Source organism: Protopterus annectens, chromosome 2.part0, assembly GCF_019279795.1.
Source record: "Protopterus annectens isolate FY-2018-M chromosome 2.part0, PAN1.0, whole genome shotgun sequence".
NCBI classification, from domain to species: Eukaryota; Metazoa; Chordata; order Ceratodontiformes; family Protopteridae; genus Protopterus; species Protopterus annectens.
Window position 1 is genome coordinate 1,817,951,082 of NC_056728.1, and position 22,829 is coordinate 1,817,973,910.

Here is a 22,829-nt window from a genome sequence, read left to right on the forward strand (position 1 = left end):
CTGCAGACATTTTAGGATTTACACCCCTATCATGTCGCTACTATCCACATTGACAAAATAGTTGTAGTTTGTGAACAAGCAGGGTGGAACCTACTCCCACCTCCTTGCCAGGAGGTCATGTGAATTTGAGAATGAGCTATGTTTACCGCCCACCTTCTGTTAGCCAGTCGCATCCTAGCATAAGCAAGTTTCTTAACAGATCGGCTCATTCATTGCCTACTGATCCCTCATGAGTGATCTGTCAATCAGTCTGAAGCACAGATAATTTTCTGACACTGGGGGAAATCCTTTATGCTACCTGTTTACATTCCTGACCGTTGCCAAATTCAGCAACTTGTATTCCCCTTATTGCTGTATCGGGAGAGTGTGTCCCCAGAATGAACTTGTAATAGTCTCAAATATTTTGTGCTTTTCCCCAAATTCCCCTGAAATGCCAGTTTATTCAGAAGACCAGATTAAGCAAAACCAGGTCATACTCATAATGCCATATTCGCCCCAACGAGTTTGGTTCTCCCAACTGTGACTGTATTGTCTTTCTCGCATCACCATGCTTTAAAGCTAGCATCATGGTTGCTTCAGTTCCAGTGATAGTCTGAGACCCTTTGTACTCAGACAGGGTGGTCCCAGTTTTAATTTCTGTCCAGAGGCCTACCATTGACAGTCACATTTTTCCATGTGGGATGCAACCATAAACTGAGGTGCCTTTACTCCCCCACTCTGTTGTGGCTGTTTTGTGATTATTTATCTTAGATATCCAATTCTATCTTAAGTTATTCTTTCATTAATGTTGATCTGGCAGCTGTCTGTAGTTCTCATCAAGGCACTAGCTCCTAGTTTAAGGCATCATTAAAAGTTTGCAAAATTTTCTTGAAGGGCCACCTGTCTTTTCCGTTAAAGATTATGATGTTTTCTCCTGTGGGACTTGTACTTTGTGTTGTAGAAAACATTTCTACCCTTTGAGCCAGTCTCCACAGCAGATTTGAAATACGGGTCTATATCACATAGTCGATGTTACGTAACTTTGGACACCTAATGGTCGAACCATTATGTTCGAAGTTGCATAACTTTGACTACCCAAAACAAAAACACACAACGGACAATAAAGTAAACTATTGTAAGCATGGGGGCAATCCCCTCTGCACCCCCCGCTACTTAAATGTACCAACTCCGAGATCGCACCACATTGAACAGAATGGAAACCTCTGCCTATTGAGATTTCCATTCACACGCTCAAACGTTTACAAATTTGAACATATGGTCTCGACCATATGTGGTTTGAACTTGTAAAAGTTCAATGATGTGATAGGAACCCTTGAATGCATGTCTTACTAGCCTTCACATCCTTTAGAAGAATTTCTGACTTACAAGACCTATGAATCAACCATTGATACTTGATCTTTCATAAAGACTGTCCATCAGAGCAAATCCTCCTTCCATGCCCAGGTTAGCTGCTGAAACAAGTTTTAACTGCTCAGTTAATTGTTGCGGTCTTTTTTTTTCTTCAGTATTATTCTAACAGAAGAGAATCTCTGATTCTTTATATTAAGGTACGCAGGCAGCTCATATTTTACTTGAACAGAGCAAAATCTGTCAGCATGGGCTCCCAGATGTTTATATCCCTAGCCAAAAAGAAACTCGGCTCAAAACATTTCAAGCTGGCTTTCTTATGCATTGATGTGGGAAGCCTGAGATTTTTGATAAAGAACTGAGTCAGAGTCAAGTCAAGCATCTGGCTTTGCTGTTAGAGCTCATTAAGAGCTGAGCTGGTGCTCATAAAGAGGAGAGGAGAAGAAAGGCACTATAATACAGATCCTGCATGAGCACACACATGCACTTGCACAAGCACACACATACTTGCACATACTATTTTAACATAACATTTTTATCTATATGTATATATAGAGAAAGCACATATGCATGTGTGCGCACACATGCACACATCCACGGTCCTTGTCCTCTCAATAAACCAGCTTTGATGATCAGTTGCTTCCCAACAAGGCCCACCTCCTTCCATCCTCCCAAAAAATATCACCACTTCCTGCATAACATTTCTGTTGTCTTGTAAAGAAAGTGAAGTATGGTAGTCAGTGAGAGAGTATAGAGCTGCTCTTCATTAAAAAGCAGAATAATAAGTTGTACATTAGCATGCATTTTTTGAAGGCTATGAAGCCTAAAACCAAATATCTATCATTAGTAAATGCAAACCTCATCAATTTACCAGAAAAAAGGGTTTCCGGAGGAATAAACTAAAAATAATGAGGCAAGTCAGCAACAGTTGATAGGTGTGGTGGAAAGAGAGTGGCCACAGTTAAAAAGTTGTTTTCATGCACGTTTGAATATACCCCACCCCACCCACAGCAGACCATATCAATGGTCAATTCACTGTGCTTTGCTTTCACACAGATTGCATCCCCCCCCCCCATCATGCTTAACTTTACTTTAATTTATTACCATTCGCAGCCCTAGTCACTATGACAGTTAGTTACCTTACAAATCAGTGATCTGTTACATGCATAGCTCTCAAGCTTCCTTTTTCAAAATGCAAAATGTTACCTCTATTGTCCACCTCTTAAAGGCAGAATTTATCACTTACACCAACTTTAAATGAGAAGCTCACTACATGTTTGAAAAGTATGTACCTCAGTCCATAAAGAAAAATGACTCGGGCCTCCCCACATTTGATCAGTTTCCTTTTTGTAATATATTAAACTGTCTTCTCCAGGTAAATGTGAAATTGAAGCAAACCACACACCTTTAAAAAAGTAGCTGTAAGTGAGCAGCTAATACAGAGCACCATCCTTCTAATTCAGGTGTCCATGTTTTTTTACAAAGTCACTTTACCACCCCCAGCTGAAGTCTAAGCCAACCACAGTGCCTATTTAACAAGACCAGACCTAACAGAAAGAACACACTTGCAGGTTCTGTCACAGTAAGATAAAAAAGAAAAACAAAAAATCAGCTCATTCCTGGCTCGTTATCTTGCTGGAGCATGAGCCCGAGCCAGCTCTGGCTCACCTACATGTACTGATGCATTAAATTCTCAAGTCAGAAATACAGCAGGCTATTTCCTTCTGAGCCTAGAGTCCATTCAGCTAGACCAATGGCTACCTGTCAAGTTTTTTTTTCTCTTTTTATTAATAACATCGTCATAGACCTCAAACACCTTAATATTATTATGTACACTGACATCCTTGCTCTTGAATCCGGTCAAAACCTGCACACCCTTGAGAAGAAATTTCAAACCATTTTCACAAAAGTACATTCTGAGACCTATGAAAATAGGCTACAAATTAACAGACTAATATCCAGCACTGTGATCCTTGTGACATTAAAAAATTTAAAAAAAGAAAAAAAACACTAGTGCATAATCAACCCATGTAGCAACATTCTCCTACTGGTCATAGAACAAAAGTTTCTAGGACTTACCTTAGACATCTCACTTTCATTCAGCAAATGCATTGACAACACTATTACCAAAGTCCTTAACCGTCTCAAACTCTGCTAAAAAAAATCTCCAGTATTCTAACTCCAGCAGCCCAGAAAGCCTTCACCAAAAATGCACTAATAACCAAACTGGAATACAGATTACCTGTAATAACATTCTTCTCTAGCACAAAGACTGTAACACTACAAAACACAAACAACAAAATATGCCATTTCATTTTCCTCACTGACCAAAGAACTCCACAATGTTGTCCAAAGAACTCAGCAATGCTACCTTTTAAAACACTATAAGTGATTATCAGTTAGTGAAATAGCAACCTTTCTGTTTTCCTGTCTAATGTTCAAAATCCTAAGTCAAGGAGCCTGTCCACTACCAGGGGCCAACTTACAAACCAGAAATCAATGTTCATCCCTAAGGGACGATGCAGATAACTTGAAATCTGTAGATAGACCTAGATTTAAAACCACTAACAGTGAAGGAGCTTTCTTTAAATTGACCCTAGCAGTATTGAGATGTCAGCCACCTGAAACTAGACAAAAAGGCGCACTAGACTGTTTCAACAGAGCTATTTCAAAGAAGTGTCATGCTGCTGTTGCAAAAGAAAACTGGTAGTCTAAGCATATTGCACATCAAATAGCTGGGAAACTAAGCCAAAGGGTAGCAGCTATAATAGTAAATGAAGCCTGTCCTTCACATTGTGGCATAACATGTAAATACTTAACCATTCTGTCTACATCTGCTATCATACAAAGGAAAATAGCATCCTAGAAGTACATATTGCAAATATCATGTCCACAATGGTTAAATACTAGTCTGTGCTGCAGTTGTCATCGTCGTGTACCAAATTGGAGACTTTGCATATCCGTATATGTTTTGTAACTTGGTTTTAATTAGTATGTGTTTATCATCTTTAGAAGTTCTTGAATATATTGCTATCTGTTCCACTACTCTGTTTTGCACTTTTACTACAATTATTGGCCTATGGGCCCAGGTCATGGCTGAAAAGGGTCTATGGAACAGCCCACCTACTTGGTTATCAAATGTAATATGTAGTCACCACTACATATGTTTGCAAGACACTGCAATGTGCATATCATCTTTCAGAGTCAAGATGATTAGAAGAATGTTTTCATAAAGATTCCCAAGGGGGATAATCTTGGGATTTAGTCTTGGTGGTTGATTATGACAGAACTGTCCATTTCAGATGTGTTCTGACAATAATGCTAGATCTCTATGGGTGGTTCCATCTTCAGCATGTTTTCCTACCTTCTGTCTGCCTCAGCCGTGATGGGGATCCAGAAGCTCTTTGTTAGTTACAGTGGTGTTTTTAGTTTTGGTTATTCCTTTTATAGAGTTGTCTTGCCTCACTGTTGACTAAACAGGTTATAGAATGTGTTCTTCACACTAGATTATTGGTAAAGGAGAGGTGCCAATACACTAAGAAGGTTCTAGATACTGGGCTAACTCCTGACTGTTTTAGTACTGGTGGTTAATGAAGGCAGAACTACCTATATATCTCCAGCCTTACACTATAAGTACATAACATTTGTTTGCCTCCACTCATGTAGGACCGCAGAGCTTGGGACTCTTTTGTTGTGCATCTTGAAGTGTTTCAGGTTAAGGTAGTACAGCTGTTGAAGGACTACTAACATTTGGCACTTTTGAAGCAGGTGGATCTCCAACCCCATTTTTTATAAGAAATTGTAACTTACTTATGTAAGTGAAAGTTTACTGTTTTCAACTTGTACTAGTATGACAGCTACTTTATATCTTAATTGACATAAGCTGCAATGTTTTAATGTAAACACTTTCCTTCTTTCACATGCATAACTGCATGCTGAGAAAATTTTCAAGCAAAACGGTATGACTGTAGATGACTACTGTCAGCATCTGATTTATGGCAGAAGGTGACAGCCATCAAATGACTGCTAGAAAAGTTGTGATTGTCTGCTGCAGTACCACTAAGGTGCTAGTCCATATTGCAGAGCCTGCTGCAGGAATGTAGTACTGAGGTTTTGTTTTTATGGCACATGCCTCACATAGCTTTGTGTTCTCTGTAATTCATCCTATTGACAATACTGAAATGAGTGTAAAACAAAGTTTTAGAAATCTTTTAAGATGTGTTTGAAATCTTTTAAGATGTGTTTGAAAATGTTGTCTTTCTTGGCTTCAACTGACTAGTAATGTTATTAATTGCATTTTGTTTTAGAATTATTTTGTTCAACACTTACTAGTCTGAGAGTGCTTAGTGGCAGATGAGTTAAGTAAAAAAAATCTCCACACAGATTATAATCTTTACCCTAGCTACAAACATGGTGCGGGTTGCTAGTACTTCAAAATTCCTATTTACTCTTGTATCTCTTACTTTCAATGTGCCATGTATGAAGGTACAGCAAAATTGCAACATTTTAAAATGTTCATGGAGAAGTAATGTACAGCATTTTGCTTTTGATTTTCAGTTGTATTTTCACAAGTAGTACATGCTTTTTGAGAAACACTGACAATTACCATAGACTTGAGTTCAGGAGTACATAATCAGTCACACTGTCAAGTTTTATGGGCATCCAGTAACAGTATCTATGATTGTCTGATGTTCTTCATCTCACATTGCTGCAGTCCTTACACTTGGGTAGTCCGCTGTTCTCGGTCGGCCCGAATATCAAAGTATAAGGCTGACGTCGGTCAAGGCGCATTTGACTGACATCAGGACGTCAGGGTACAAATGCGCATGACCGACGTCATATCCTCAGTCTTTTTTGCCGCATGGTCCGATGCAGAAGCAGCATTGCAAGTGCCGGTTGGCGTTCTGAGATTTTTCAAGTTTGAAGTTTCAGACCGAGTTCAAAGTTGGCTAAGTACCCCGTTGGGGAATATTTTAGTTTTTTCTTGCCTCAGTGATTTACCGGATGTCAGAAAAAGTCAGTAATTGTATTTCTTGTGGGAAACAGATACCGCATAGAGATTATCATACTTTGTGTATTCCTTGCTTAGGGCCTGAGCACGACGTTGTTGGCTGTCGCTCTTGTGCTAGATTTAATAAACGCACTATAAAGAGAAGGTTGGATTGTGCAAGGTTAGTCTTTGGGAAGCGGTGTAATTATAAAATGCCGTCGGATGCTCCGACGCCCGCTTCTTCGAAGAAGCGCAAGGACAAGGCAGTTAAGCCTAGGCTAGAAGAACCGTCGGTTCCAGACGCCGGTTCTTTGGAGGTGTCGGTGGAGCCGGTGGCTCCGCCGGAGGTTTCTTTGTGTTCCCAGGGTGAGACCTTATTATTGCAGGATGTGGCCTCTCAGGAGGCTAGTCAGGCTGAGGGGGCTTCTCAGGTTACTATACTCCCCTCCCTTCCTAGGGTGGCTAGGCCCTCTCCTTCTGTTTCAAAGGCTTCTCCCAGGGGCAGGCCAGGTTTGGCTTCAGTTGGTGTTACCCCTAGCTCTTCAGGTACTGTGCCCAAGAAGCATATGCTTAAAATGGCAGAAGATTTGATTACTTTAATTAGGGGTTCCATGCCCCCTCCTGATAAGAGACCTAGGTTGGAGCCTGAGCTGGGGGTTTTGAGCAGGCTTCGGATGTTTCAGAGTCTTCGGCTGAAGACTTGCAGGAGTATTCTCCTTATTCTGATTCTGATCTGGATGATTCTACTCCTTCTGCTTCTCCTCCTGAGGATTTTTCTTTTTCAGAAACTCTTCATTCCATGAGGGAGCATTTTAAGTGGGAAGGTCAGGACTTCTCTGATTCCAGGAAAAGGCTTAGGGAATTTTTGTCTTTACCCCAGCATAGGCCTTTGGCTATACCTCCTGTTTTGGATGTAGTAGAAGATGTTTTTGCAGAGGCTTCTCTTAATCCTGATTCTTTGCCTCCTGCTCCTGTTAAGCCGGATAGGTATTACAGGGTGCCTGAAGCTCATAAGTATCTTATTAAGAGTCCTAGGGCTGACCCAGAAACTGTTAGTCAGGGGCCTAAAGGTGTTAAGGCTTCTGTTGTTAAGAATCCGGTTCCTGCAGACAAAGACGCTAGGGCCTTGGATAGATGGGGAAAGAAAGTTTATACTTCTTCCACTCTTGCTATGAGGGCTCTGAATTGCCAGTTCCACATGTTGAAATACCAGAACTATCTCCTTTCACAATTAAAGTCTAAGGTTGATGCTCTGGCAGTAGGTATTGATTGTAAAGAGTTGCAAGATTTAGTGCATGTTTCTGAACAGGTGGGTAAGCATTCTTTGCAATGTGGTTTTGATGCTGTACAGGCCTCATCTAGGGTGGCTGCCACTGGGTCAGTTCTTCGCAGGCACGCCTGGCTAAGGGATCAAAATTTGTCTGAACATGTTAAAACAAGGATTTTAGATGCTCCTTTACAATCTGATGTGTTGTTTGGTCCTCCTGTTGAGGCAGTTTTAAAGAAAATGGAAGACAAGGCTAAGTCTATGCAGACTGTTAAAGATTTTTTGCAGGTCCAGCCTCCGAAGTTTAGTAGAAATTGGCCTACTAAGGGGTGGACGTATCCTTCTTATGAGTCCCAGTCTAGGGGTAGATCTAGACGTGGTAGGGGCAGAGCTCAGGGCTCTTTCAGGCCTAGAACAGGGAGTTCTCCTGCACAGTCTTGGTGAGGGCAGGGGTCAGTCCTTTCGTAAACAGACCCAATGACCTACCTTTTCAGCTGCCAGAGCCTTCTCGTCTGGCAGCACCTTTGGGAGGAAGGTTGGCACTTTTCAAAGAAAATTGGAGTTTAATTACCCAAGACAGATGGGTATTGGATATCATACACCACGGGTACAGGTTTTATTTCCATACCTTGCCTCCTTTCAAAGGCATGCCGGACATTCCTCCTCAACAAAGAATAGAGGCTCACAAGCAAGTTTCTCTGTTACTCCAAATAGGGGCCATACAGCCGGTCCCTATGCCAGAAGTGGGCCTAGGATTTTACTCTCGCCTGTTCCTAGTACCAAAGAAGGGGAACACGTGGAGACCAATTTTGGATTTATCTACCCTCAACACTTATCTGGACATTCCCAAGTTCAAAACGTTGACGTTACAGCAGCTTTTACCTCTGCTGGGCAAAGATCATTGGATGGTAACTTTGGATCTCAAGGAGGCTTACCTTCATGTTCCTATCAGACTAAGTTGCAGGAAGTATCTGCGTTTTCGAGCTGGGACTTCTCACTATCAGTTCTCTGCATTGCCCTTTGGCTTATCTACTGCGCCCAGAGTATTCACGAAAGTTCTGGCTCCAGTGATAGCTTTCTTCAGGTTAAAAGAGATACAGATCTATCCTTATTTGGACGACTGCCTGATTTTGGCCCAAGGAAGGGAAGAGCTTCTTCATCATTTGGAATATGTGATAGCAGTGCTAAGATGCCTGGGGTATTCTGTGAACGAAATAAAGTCCAGTCTAGTACCCTCTCAGGACATGTGCTTTCTGGGTGTGAGACTGAATACAGCATCCCAGATGGCCTTTCTAACCCCGGACAAACAAAAGAGTCTATCCCTTTACTTCCGTCAACTATCTCATCAGTCCGTGCTGACTGCAAGGACAGTCCTTCAAGCATTAGGGTTCATGGCATCTTGTATTCTGGTGCTTCCCAATGCCAAACTGCATATGAGGAAGCTACAATGGTATCTCAAGAATGTATGGACACAGCACTGCCAGGATCTGGACACTGTCATTCAAATAATACCTTGCATTCAAAAGGAATTTTTATGGTGGGCTCAGGAATGTCACCTAAACAAGGGACTCTCTGTGACCCGGCCAGAGGCGAGTCAGATTTTAACGACAGATGCCTCAGACAAAGCTTGGGGAGCTCATCTAAATGGAAAGTGGTTACAAAACAAGTGGCCTGCCAGACTACAACATCTACATATCAACATGAAGGAGATGTTAGCAGTCCAGTTTGCATTAATAGCTTTCAAGGAATTACTTCTTCCAGGGCAGGTGTTGATTCTAACAGACAACACGACTGTCATGTAGTACATCAACAAGCAAGGGGGAACGCATTCTTATCCTCTATGCAGGCAAGCAATGATTTTGTGGGAGACTGCTCTCAGTTTACAGCTCAATCTTCAGGCAAGGTTTCTGCCAGGAGCACAGAACTCCTTAGCAGATGTGTTGAGCAGACGAATTATGGATCCCCACGAGTGGAAATTGGATCCTCAAGTATTTCAGAAATTGACAGTGTCATGGGGAACTCCAGACATAGATCTGTTCGCTTCTCCACTAAACCATCAGCTGCCAAAGTTTTGCACAAAAAGGTTTCATCCCACAGCTTGGAAAGTGGATGCTCTTTCTTTCAATTGGAGCAATCTTCATGTGTATGCCTTTCCCCCTCTGCCTCTCCTCCCAAAGGTACTGCTAAAGGTCAGGCAGGACAAGCCAAGGATGATTTTAATAGCTCCAGATTGGCCTCGACAGCACTGGTACCCATTACTGAGAAGCCTGGTACGGAAGCCTCCATGGCCTTTGCCTTCAATTCCACACCTGTTGTCACAGGAGGACAGCCATTTGCTGAATGTCAAACTTCACTCTCTGCACCTGACAGCCTGGCATATTCTGTTTTGAACCATAGAGGGTCACAACTTCCACAACAAGTTTTGAATGTGATTTTGGAAGCTAGAAGGCCTAGTACAAGGAAAGTGTACGCAGATAAATGGAAGAGATTTCTGTTTTGGAGTGCAGCAAAAGATTTTGATGTTTCTGAGCCTAATTTGAGTGTGGCTCTTCAATATCTTACTGAGTTACTGGACAAGGGTTTGTCTTTCTCTTCTATTAAGGTTCATGCTGCAGCAATTTCGGCTCACTATGATTGTGTCCCACCATTGTTTTCTCATCCTTTATTCAAGCAATTTCTTAGAGGGCAAAGAATATAAGACCCCCGAAGAGCTCCTACTCCTGCTTGGGATCTCAATTTTGTGTTGGAGAAACTCACTCTACAACCTTTTGAGCCTGCAGCTACTTCTGAGTTGAAATTTTATCATGGAAGACGGCTTTTTTGTTGGCAATTACCTCTGCAAGAAGGGTTTCTGAATTGCAGGCCCTTATGGCAGTTGAGCCTTTCTTGATTTTCCATAAGGATAGGGTATCATTACGTACTAATCCTTCCTTTATGCCTAAGGTGGTTTCTAGTGTGGCTTTAAACCAAACCATTCATTTGCCTACTTTTTATGCAAATCCCCAAAATAAAGGGGAAAAGATTTTGCACACTTTAGATGTACACAGGCAGTTGCGTTATTATTTGGACAGAACTAAAGGGTTCAGGCAGGCTCAGCAGTTGTTTGTTTCTTTTGCTTTGAGTTCTCAGGGCAAGCCTGTGTCTAAACAAACGATTTCTAAGTGGATTGGGTTTTGCATTGCTTTCTGTTATTCCCATCATGGCAAGGAGGTTCCAGCTGGGATTAGGCCTCATTCCACTAGGGCTACTGCCACTTCAACAACTTTTTTGAGGGGAGTGGCAACCAAGGATATTTTGGAGGCAGCTACTTGGAGTTCAGTGCATACTTTCTCTAGGCATTATCACCTGCCACTTTACTCTAAATCCAGGGCTGGTTTTGCCACTGCTGTTTTGCAGGGCATGTTGGCAGCTCCTGCTTCCTTGTAGTTAGCCATCCTCCCTTACCTCTGCTTTGGGATTCTACCCAAGTGTAAGGACTGCAGCAATGTGAGATGAAGAACATAGTACAGTTTTGTACCTACCATAAATGTAGATGTTCGAAGATCCACATTGCTGCAGTCCAATGTACCCTCCCTCCTTCCCCTCTGTTGTTTGAGGTGGTTGTGTGGGTTGGGTTGTACATATTGTGTATGTTGTATATTTTGTACATATAGTTAGTGCAAGGGTGGTTGGTTGGGTGTTTGCTGTCTTTTGGTTTTGACCTTTATTTTAGGGTCTTCTGACATCTGGGGCAAGAAAAGACTGAGGATATGACGTCGGTCATGCGCATTTGTACCCTGACGTCCTGATGTCAGTCAAATGCGCCTTGACCGACGTCAGCCTTATACTTTGATATTCGGGCCGACCGAGGACAGCGGACTACCCAAGTGTAAGGACTGCAGCAATGTGGATCTTCGAACATCTACATTTATGGTAGGTACAAAACTGTACTTTTTGAATGCAGTGATGACAGGCAATATGACTGTGATGCTACTTGCTTGTTATCCTGGTTTGTAGTATGAAAGCATTTCCAGCTTGTGGCATCACCTTTTTTTCTCAATTGCATAAAAGCAATTTGTTGAACCAGTGTGCAATGCCATTTGCATGTGAAAGCCAACACAAAAGGGGTTACTGTAGATTGGTAGCTGCTTAGTACTGCATGAAGAATGGATGTCTCCCAAATCTTATTCTATTAAAAATGACACTTGAAGCAGCTATACATTAAAAATATTTTATTAAAAAAGTGGAGAATAAACTAAAAATAGTAGGAGCAATCCACAGTAGATCGACCACCATTTCATATAAAAGTCCACAGAACTTCAAAAGTCCCAATATCCCAAGCGATAAAAGCCGAGACTCATTCAGTTCACGGACTACTCTTTAATGAGTATGTTTAGTATGAGTAGTGTGTACATATGTTTTATTAATATGAGATTTCTTAAGGTGTTGTATATTTATTTATTTTTGTACTTTTCTGTGTTGGCACTTTAAGACTGAGTAGTTTTCCCGCCTTTTTCAAGATTTAAATTGTGGGATGTTTTAGAGAAACTAATAGGTCTGAAGAAGCTGTAAGGTGAAAGCTCTAACCTGTACCTATATTTGTACTTGTTTTCGATCTCATTAAAGAGTAGTCCGTGAACTGAATGAGTCTCGGCTTTTATCGCTTGGGATATTGGGACTTTTGAAGTTCTGTGGACTTTTATATGAACTGGTGGTCTTATCTACTGTGGATTGCTCCTACTATTTTTAGTTTATTCTCCACTCTTGTGTTTGGCTGGTTTTGTTGGAGCATTTACTCTGTTCAGGCAATATATTTACGATTTTATTAAAAAAGTTAAGGTATAATTAAAAAGCATATGTGCATGTACCTAAATATGTGCTACTAGATATTTTCTAAGCATCACATCTAACTTTCTTCATTTGTAACCCTGTAATACCTTTTTTGTAAAATATGACTTTTCTTTTTCTTTATAAGGAAAACATAAATTGAAAATCTTTATATGTTGCTACACTGTTTATATAATCCATAGTATGTTTCGAAATTCAAAATTTAACATTCTGCAGTCTTTTTCAGTGGAATAAAGTAGCTGAATCAAGCATAGCACCAGTTTAACCTGAACTTTACTAGCAGTCTGTAAATGGGATTTGATTTGAAAGTGATAACTTTAGTTAGTAGAATATCTTAATATTGAAACTAATGTATGCAGAGATGTTAAGGATATTTTAAAATAGCTGTAAGGATTTTGTGACCCCCAGTCACTTTCTTCCTGGTCTGTATTTTATTGTAAGTAGTATATTTTTGTTAATTGCTTTGATTGTCTCTCTGCACAGGTACTCGGAACGCAGTAAGACCAAGTGTGTTGGCATCACTATTGAGACAAGACCTGATTACTGCCTGAAACGACATTTGAGTGATATGCTGTCTTATGGCTGTACACGCCTGGAGATTGGTGTTCAGAGTGTCTATGAGGATGTAGCTAGAGATACTAATAGGTGAGTGAAAGTTCCTTCTGAGATTTAAAAGGGATGCATGTAGATAGGAAGAGGAGGATGAAACAGTATCTGTATTGTGATATATGTTACGATTTGGATGTACATGTATTGCCGGTCTTTATCTGGATTTATACAGGGAACATTGGTTTGCCAGTAGTGCTGGGTAGGAATTGCTGTTTGTTGAATACCTCTGTTGAGTGCCTTAAAGGGTCTGTAGCAGATTGTGTAGCCATTTTTTCTGCAGTAGTGCTGACTTGTCAAATGCTTTAAATGCTAAATGTGGTTACCTTCTTGTAATCATGTTGATTTGGAGACAGTATTTGTTATTGTAACTGAATCAAAGTTTTTGAACATGTCATCTGGCCCAATTACATTTATTCCACCCCCTGCCATGGATGCAAACCATCAACTTGAGGATATCCATTTTGTAATGGAAATGGAGCTTTCATTGCATGCAGGTAATCACATGGTAGGAAATAGGACAGTAGAGTGAAGGTCACCAGTCAGTGATGCATCCTGGGACCGCTTTGGTTTTTGTTTTAATCTTCACTACCCAAGCAAAATTGAGGTGGAGGTGGTAGTTTCACAGAGGGATACTTTGGTTTTTGTTTTGGTCTTCACTAGCCAAGCACAATTGAGATGGAGGTGGTAGTTTTACAGAGGGAACCACCTAGATGGCAAACCCTTCCTTAGAGAGCAGAGAATTCCATTGGCTACTTGAGCTGCTGATCCTCTGATACCTTTATTACCATGTTGACAGCAGTGCTTTGAATATCCCGAGGAAGACTTAATACTAATAGTTGGTAATCATTATGGAACGTAAGAGATTGGCTGCTTCCACACTTGCTGTTTGATAGATTCGCTGGATACACACAGGTAGAGACTGCTCTTCTGTAGTACTGCTCTCTGTCACTTAAGGGGGTTGGAGCATTTTGCCAGTTTTACAGTACTGTTAGTCAGTATGTAGGATTGTCTTTATCTGCACAAACTTTTAAGTTAGATTTGATTTTGTGTTCTTTTGTAGCAGGAGAAATAAGAATCTGTGGTGGTATAAGTACTAAGACCATACTGACAAATCCTTCAAGTCTAGCTGAGATCATCATCTCACGGCATATTTCTTATGCATGTCTTATTGTAACAAAAAAGTAGTATGATCAGCTTTTATTCTAGTCTTTCCTGCAGTTATATAATCATCATATTACAGTACAGTTATTCACCAGTATCTGTGTGTTTTATTTTTTATTAACTTTTGGCAGTTAATGCAGTTCTAAGAATTGTTTACATCCTTCATTTTATGTTACCAAAAGCTTGTAAAATAATAAAGGGTTAGTTTGGGAAAGATGTCTTGACCTCAAAGCTTAACATTTAAGAATTACAAAACATGAGCTAGCTTTAACCTGTCCAAAATAGAAAAGTGTGAAGACTACACATTTCAGTTATTTAATGTTTCATAAGTTGAAAAACAGTAGACGACTTCCATCAAGCTTAATTACTTTTCCAAAAAACAAAGAGATTAGGAGTTAAAAAAGGAAATGATATAAAAATGTGAAAAGAGAAATGGGTGCAATGATTTACAACCACAGATACAGAAAAAAGGCAGCGAGCGAATGTCTTCTTCCACGACAAAAGTGTTTTCTGCTAAAAATGTCTGGGTCCAGCACCTACATTTGTTAGTCGGTAGAGCTATAGACCTGATGTAATTTTCTACAGTGGGCACTTCGATAGGGTTTTCTTATTTTCCACTGATTCATTAGATGGTAACCTTTGATGTTTTCCTCACCTGAGGCAGTCTGGGCTTATTCTCCAGCTAGAGATTTTCTGGGCCTTCTCAACCTTCTCACATTCTTCTCAGGATTAAAAATGGTAGCTTCTCCTGTTCTAGCCCTTGCTTTTCAGTATCACAGTTATTGTCATGTTCCCTGTCAACTGAAATCTGTACTTGTAATTTGAATGACTCTGATGAGGTCTTCTCACCTGCATTACTGTTGCATTCTGATGTTATTTCCCACATCAGAAACGTACTGTAGTAGATGTTGCAGTCTGCAGTTCTTCCACGTTGTGGCTGCTAAATCTTCTTTAATCTTCCCTTCCTCAGGACTAGTGTGTAGTACACTGGCTGAAATGACATTGGCAAGAGAGACGAAGCTTTTTTTTTGTGATATATGTATAATATGTATGTAATATAAACAAAAAAAAAATAAAAAAAAAATATATATATATATATGTGTGTGTGTGTGTGTGTGTGTGCGCATATGCATTTTTTGCCACGTCCCACTGTCTGCAAATGGCATCTCATTTACTTTGCTTGCTAGCATACTGCTACTAGTTGAGTGTTTTTGCTGCCATGAATATTACTATATCCACTTCTGGTAATACCAGCTTAGTTATGTCTGCCTCTACTGTTTAAAAAAAATCTCTTTACTTAATGCTTTTTGGTGGTCATTGCCTTCTAGCACTTGTAGTGAATAGTTTAAATTCTTAGTCCTTAACTGTTGTACTGGCTTGTGATTACTGTCATTGTTGTGTTTTCTTTATAATTTCAGGCATAGATATGGAAAAGGAACTGAAGGCAGGATTTAAGAAATGTAAACAATTTGGCCATAAAGATCTGCATGAATGTGTGTTGTCTGCCCTAATGTGGTATATTTGAACAGTGATTGCAGTATTTGTCAAAAGTTCAGCTCACGTACACTCATGGACAGAAAAAACAAACTAGTACATTAAGGGTTTGCGTCATTCTGAGTCAGCATCTGTTGAGAATGTATATTCAGAAGATGAGAACAAAAATTCTTCTAAAGTGTTATGATCTGATAAGAGGAAAGAAAAACACAGGGCTGAAAGACCCTGAAGAGTCTGTCTTACAAAAGATCTCCCCAGCTAAAACACCCTATTCTTTCTATGTCTACATCTTGGACAGGTTCCTCTTATTTCAGTACTCCTACCCAGTGTACTTCTGCAAAGGAGTTGGCGGGCAGTAGTGACTCAAGGCTGAGAAGAAGGGATGTAAGTTTATCTTCAAAGAAAAAGCTTTAAGATTTCTTACCTCCAGGCCTGCTTCTGCTTCTTCACTTAGATCCTAGCAGTCCCTCATAAGCCTTTCTCTCTTGCACTGGGAACATATGACAATGACCTTCATGAAGGCCTAGCTTCAGTATGGTGTCGTCAGTCCCTCTCTGTCCCTAGGGTGGCTCAAAAAGTCCCCTTTCCTTTTTTCCTGTGGCTCCTTTGGCCTTGTTTTTATGCCAGTAGCATAGAATGAATTCAGACTACTGTAACTGTTCTATCGACATCATTCGATATACATTCTTCCACACTGATGTCCTCAATGCTGGTGATTTCTTCAACTCTGACATTGATGTCAGCAGTGGTGGCCAAGGGGTTTGGCATCAACCACTTTTTGTACTGACCTCGACCCTATTGCTGCTGGGACTGTTGTCTAAGAGAGAGGCTCAGAGTTCAACCCTTCCGCACAGAACTCTTCAGAAGCGAATTTGGCTTCAGAATACTTGGCACTGACTGTCAGCTCTGACATTGCCAAGGCTGTGTTGAAGCTGACACGTTCAATGCCAGATATTTCAAGCCCAGATGCGTTTGTCAATCAACACACAGATTTGGTGCATCTTATTCCCCCATATTCAGATCAGGTCACACCAGATATGATCAAGATGTTTGAACAGATAGGGGAGAAATGGTTCCTGAGGGCACTCGTAGCATTATCGAGAAAAAGACCTATTCCAGATAGTGCCATTGTACAAGAATGAAGGAGACATCCCTTACAATGGGCAGTACAGGGGTATCAAACTCCTGTCACACTGCATGAAAGTTCTGGAGGGGGTCATTGATAAACCAATATGCAGAGTACTAGAAAGTAAGATGGGAGTTGAACAGTTTGGATTTAGATCAGGATGCAGCATGACTGGCCCATTGTTTGCAGTGAAACAGATAGCTGAGAAGAAGGTAGACATAAGGAAAGAGTCCAACCAGGCATTTCTCGACTTGGAGAAAGCATATGACGTGATCCTAAGAAAGCTGATTTGGGTAGTCCTCAGGTGGTTCAAAGTCTCATAAATATTGGTAGAATTAGTGCAGGCTATGTAAAAGGACCCAGTGACTCAAGTACAGACAGTGTTCGGTCTGAGAGAGGTGCTCCCAGTGTTGTGGGTGTACATCGTGGTTCAGTTCTGAGCCCACTGCTGTTCATACTGGTGACGGACTACATTAGTAAACAGATCAGAGACACAGATAACAAAGTTGTTCTATGCAGACGATGTGGTGTTACAGACAGACTATGAGGAAGAACTACTGCAAAGGATAGGGGAATGGATTTCAAAACTGAAGGCACATGAGATGAAACTGAGATGAAACAGAGTATCAAAAGATGTTTGTAATGGCAGCAAATGGTGGAAATCAGAAGAAGCTGAGAATTAAGATAGAAGGGAAAATAGTGGAACATGTTAACAGCTTCAAGTATTTGGAAGGGCTGATTGAGGAGAAGGGAAGTCTGAATGAGAAGGTGGAAGATAGTCAGAGGGGCTGCAGCCAACTGGCACAGTGTGCCATTATATGAAAGAAGACTAACAAAAAGCTAAAAAGTAAGGTGTACAAAACAGTTCTCCAACCAGTACTGGTGTATGGCACTGAAACCTGGGTAAGACTCTGTCATTGTCCATGTTGGTGTAAATGACTTGAGACGTACCTCCCTGGACTATATGGAGACATGATTGAGCTCTAAGAGTACATGTCTCAGGCAGGTATGACTCTATCCCTAAGCAGCATCCTACCTTCACCAAGAATGATATCACAGTACCAACAAAAAATAATTGACCAACAATTGGCTTAGTTTCTGCTGTCATTCCAAGGGGATCCAGTATCTGTCTGCCTGGGGTGACATGGTTGACAGGCCTCGATGCTTTGCCAGAGATGGCCTCCACCTGTTACCCCTGGGATTCCAGATTCTGGCCAAGGCTCTTGGCTCCCCCATTGTGCCTTTTTAGGCAATGTCCCAAAGACAAATCTTCCAGCATAAAAAAATCTGTCAGAAAGCAAATTGAAGGTCATGCTGATTAACGCTAGGAGCCTTAACCTGAAAATGCACCCATCAGAGGCTTTCCTCGCACTGGAAGATGCCAACATCTGTGGAGTCAGGAAAACTTGGTTCAAGGCTGCAGAGAGTACCCTTGACTTACCAGGCTATACCTCATTCTCACGCATTCCAACCCCTAAATGAGGTCGGGAAGACTAAGGGTGGTGGAGTATCTATCTTGTTTAAAAACAAGCACACCTCCAGAGTGGTTTGCCAGCATGAAGCACTAGAACTACTCCATGTGCAACTGACAGTTGGCAAGACACCCATCCTAGTTATAGCCAGCTATAGAACCCCCATCTGTGCCTCAGGACACCCACTTCTCCTACCTAGACCTATTTGACTCCATCAACGGTACCCCCTAACACCCTGATCCTCTGTGACTTCAACTACCCCACCATAGGACTGGGTGAACTATTCCTTTACTAATGCACTCACCCAATGGTTCCTTGACTTTATCATTTGTAACGCACTAGGCCAGCTCATCTCATCCCCCACAAGGGGAGATAACATTCTGGACTTGGTTCTCACCAACATGGGCAACCACTGCATCACTCCCATAGAAAGTTATTCCCTAGTGAGATCTGATTATTGGTCTGTCTCATTCAAAGTTTCTATCCCACCCAAACCCCCTCCCAGCCATTTCCAGGCTAAAAACTTCTCAAAAACTGACTACAGCCTCCTAAGGGAAAGGAGGGTATCAGTAGCTTCACACCACTGCCCCCCCTCAGAGGATGCAGACAGCTATGCTGAACAGTATGCCAATTCAATATACGAGCACCTGTACAACTGCTTGGACTCAGCCATACCCAACAGAACTAAAACCTTCTCTTCAAGGAATCACAAACCTATCTGGTGGACATCCTCTATCAGCAGGCTTTGCAACAAAAGGAAGAAACCTTTGTCGAAGGGTAAAAAGGCACAAATTCACAATTGGAAAAACTCCCTCCTCAGCCTCAACAAGCAAATTAGATCACTAGTGAAAACCTCCAAAGCCAATTATGAATTAAAACTAGCCTCCGAAACAAAGGAAAACCACAAAGCCTTCTTCAGTTACATCAGGTTTGTTCCGAATTAGTACTTAACGATACCACTTACACTTATCCTGTTGACATAGACAACCTGCTAGCTGATAGGTTCAGCACAAACTTCACTCTCCCATCCTCCCAAAGGCCCATTCTGCATCCCCAATACTTGTCTCGCACCTCACATCTCCATAGATCAAGTGTTAAAGGTCCTATCAAAGGCAAAGAACACAGCTTCCATGGGACCGGATAGTATCCCAGGTTGTATTCTGTACCATCTCCAGCAAGAACCAACTTCGACATTGAGCACCCTATTCAACCACAGCCTAAGTACAGGCTTCATTCCAGCAGAGTGGAGAACTGCCATAGCCATCCCCTTGCACAAAGGTGGTGCCACTACTGACCCTGGAAACTATCGCCCTATTAGCTTGACAAGTCTGATCTGTAAAGCCATGGAGCATATTATTATTATTATTATTATTATTATGGATCTCAGAAACAAGGATATGGGCAATCTCCAAGCACTTGACCCCACCCAGTTTGGATTTATCAAGGACAGATCTTGCCTGTTGAACCTCGTTGACGACTTTGAGACGGTCACCAAGGCCCTAAATGAGGGAAATTCAGTACATACAGCTTACCTTCTCTTGGCTAAAGCGTTTGACACAGTCCCCCACTTGCGCATCATCGAAAAGCTAACACAACTTGGTGTAAATCACTATCTCATCAGGTGGGTGGCCAACTGGCACACTGTTAGGACCCACAAGATCAAAACAGGTGCCTCACCCTCTGACAGCAGACCTGTCACTGGTGGTGTTCCCCAGGGATCTGTCCTGGGACCCCTACTGTTGGCATCTACTTCTCAGAGGTCCAGACAAAGACAAAAGGCCTCTGGCTGACCAAGTTTGTGGACGACTGTAAGTTGGGTGCTGTCATTGACTTCCCCGGATGATATTAACATACTACAGGAGGGTCTCACAGCAACAAATGACTGGTGTCAAAGTCATGGCCTTAAGTTAAACAGAAAAAAAGTGTTATCATACAATCTGGCAAAAACACTACTCCTACTGATTACCACATCAGTGGCAACCATATAGCGGCAGTGGTCAGAAAAGACTTTTACTTGGCTCATCTCATAAGTAAAGAGATTCCATCCAGAAAAAAGGAGGTTATTACCTCTGTACTCCTCCATCATTAGGCCAGTAATTGAGTACAATGCCCTGTTTGGTATGTACCTCTCCAAACACCTGTGCCAACTGGAAAGGCCACAGAAATATCTCACAAATCAAATCCATGGCCTCCAACACTTGTCCTATGTGGACAGGCTCAAATCACTATCACTCTACTCAGTATTGTATAGATTGCTCAGAGGTGAATCTCAGACCCTGCCCTACTAGAGATGCTCCATATCCATAAGTCTAACTCCTCGCACATTACCTGCTCAAAAGGCCTAAATCTAATATGCGACATTAACAAAACCTGCTGGAGAGAGGGGTTTATCTCCCAGAGGCTGCTCCGTCTCTGGAATAGACTTCCCATACATGTCTAACAGCGTACCTCATTGACCCTCTTCAAGCTCTACCTTGATGAGTGAATGGGAAATCACAAATTTGTCCCAGGGCTTCCACTTGTGTACCAGTACTATTGACTGGAGTGGCAGGTGCTGACTGAGGTGTTTTTATTTGGGGGGGGGGGGACAAACTCTTGGCTAGGCTTGTAAGGGCCCCAGTGCCATTAGCCTAGTAACCTCCTCTGATCCTATGTAAAAGCAGAGAGGTTGAGGAAGCTAGAGGTGATGGAGATGATGTGCCTAAGACTGAGTGGTAGGATGCACACTGAGGGACAGATGAAGAAATGAGGGCATAAGAGCAGAAGTCAAAGTAGCTTCAATTGCAGAAAAGGTCAAAGAAGACAGATTACAGTGGTTCAGATACATGTGCAAAAAAGACGACAGTTTGGTGAAGATTTGAGACAGGAAGAAGGCACGAGGAAATGAGGGCGTCCAGCAAAGAGGTGGATGGATTATGTGAGAGAAAACCTGTGATAGTCAGACATGAGTGTCGAAGAAGGCAGGAGAATGACATTGAATAGAGAGAGATGGAGACAGTTGAAACAACACCCTGTCCCCATGTAGAGAATGGGAAAAAGGGGGATGATGATGATCTATTTTTTCCCCACATTTGATTCTTTCATGGACATCTACAACAACATGGGATTTATATGCTTTATTCACCCACATTTTGAAATAAACAGCACATATTGGGATTCAGTCTCAGTTTTCCCATTATTTACCAAAGTATGCTACTAGTTTTCAATTCACAAATTTCTGGTTCAAATCCCTACTTCTCTTGACTGGTGTAAAATGGGATACATGTTTTCCAGTTTTCCCTCTAATTCAAGCAACTCGTAGTAGGACTAAAATTTTTGTTTCTTTCTCTGTTCATTCAGCTAGCTGTTAGTTGTCTTCCAATTCCCATCTTCTTGTGGTACCAGTGTTTGGTTTGAATCCAAGATTACTCTAATTATTTTGGTCAGCTGTTGGGCTTTCCTAAGACACACAAACATTTTCATTTGGAAAAAAGTGAAACAGTTTCTCTGGCGCAGTCTCTTTTCGGCCTCCCTTTACTTTTATGGTGTCTAGAAGCAGAGTTCTGTTGATTTTTTATTTTTTATCTTCTCCAAACCCGATTCTGCCTCCATATACATTTTTAACCCACATGGAGTGACAACTCTTAATGACTAGAAGAAACATACATGTCTTATGTCTAGTATGAAATGAAGTGGTCATTTTTCACAAACACTCTGGTATTGCCAGTGTTCATCACCTTTCGCCATAATTTTGGCATGAGCATCTCCTTCTCGTGGTATGCCTATTTTATCCGTTATGGGCCTCTGCTTATTTCAGGAGGTTAAATTAGGAGCATAGATGTGATGCACTCGCTTGATTACCAGATCCTCTTGTGGAGCACAAGTCCATCTACTTACTTGTACCTTCATAATGTTAAAGCAGTTCACTCTTTCCAAATTCTCTGGTATTGCAGAAAACCTCAGGTTTTCTCTTAGCGCTTTATCTTCTAGATCTACTATTTTCTGAAAAATGTCTTAATTTGATGCGTCAATCTCTGTCATTCTTTCCTTCATTTCTGTTTCTGACTTATTCAAACTTAGCAGTCATCAGCTACTATTTTTGTGTTTACCCAACATTTTTCATTTTTTCTTATGTATTTTCCCACTGTCCTACTTATTTTAAACAGATCTGAGTGCATCTTGTCTACTTTTCCATCCAATTATACTGGAAGCTGTCTTCTGCATTGATGGTGCACATAAGTCTGCGTCCTTCTGATCAGCCTTGACGTCGTTGTCCTGCAGAACTTTTTCTTCTGCTTTTCTGTTTTATTTTTCTCAGAATTTTTCTTTCTTCATATTCAAAAAGTCTGTATTAGTTGAGTGGAGTTTTTCCAAATGTGTAGCTTTCACCATTGTTGAACACATTATCATTTTTCATTGGGCTGTAGTTAGTGTTTCTCAGCCACAGTCTTGGTAGTCTTTGTCTCCATTTTTAATACTTTTGTCTTCTGCCAAGAACATCTCTTTCTGCTAGTATGATTGCGCCTTTACTACTATAGGCATTGTCTGCTTTCCAAG

At 41.3% G+C, this 22,829-nt stretch overlaps 1 protein-coding gene across 2 annotated transcripts in view; it reads left to right on the forward strand.

The window, feature by feature from the left end:
• Positions 1–22,829, forward strand: part of ELP3 (elongator acetyltransferase complex subunit 3) — a 1,566,942-nt gene that overhangs the window by 571,234 nt on the left and 972,879 nt on the right. For both annotated transcript variants that reach the window (XM_044061854.1, XM_044061853.1), the window contains exon 8: positions 12,915–13,076. In XM_044061854.1, coding sequence (XP_043917789.1) covers positions 12,915–13,076 — 162 coding nt within the window. The remainder of the gene's footprint in view (positions 1–12,914; positions 13,077–22,829) is intronic.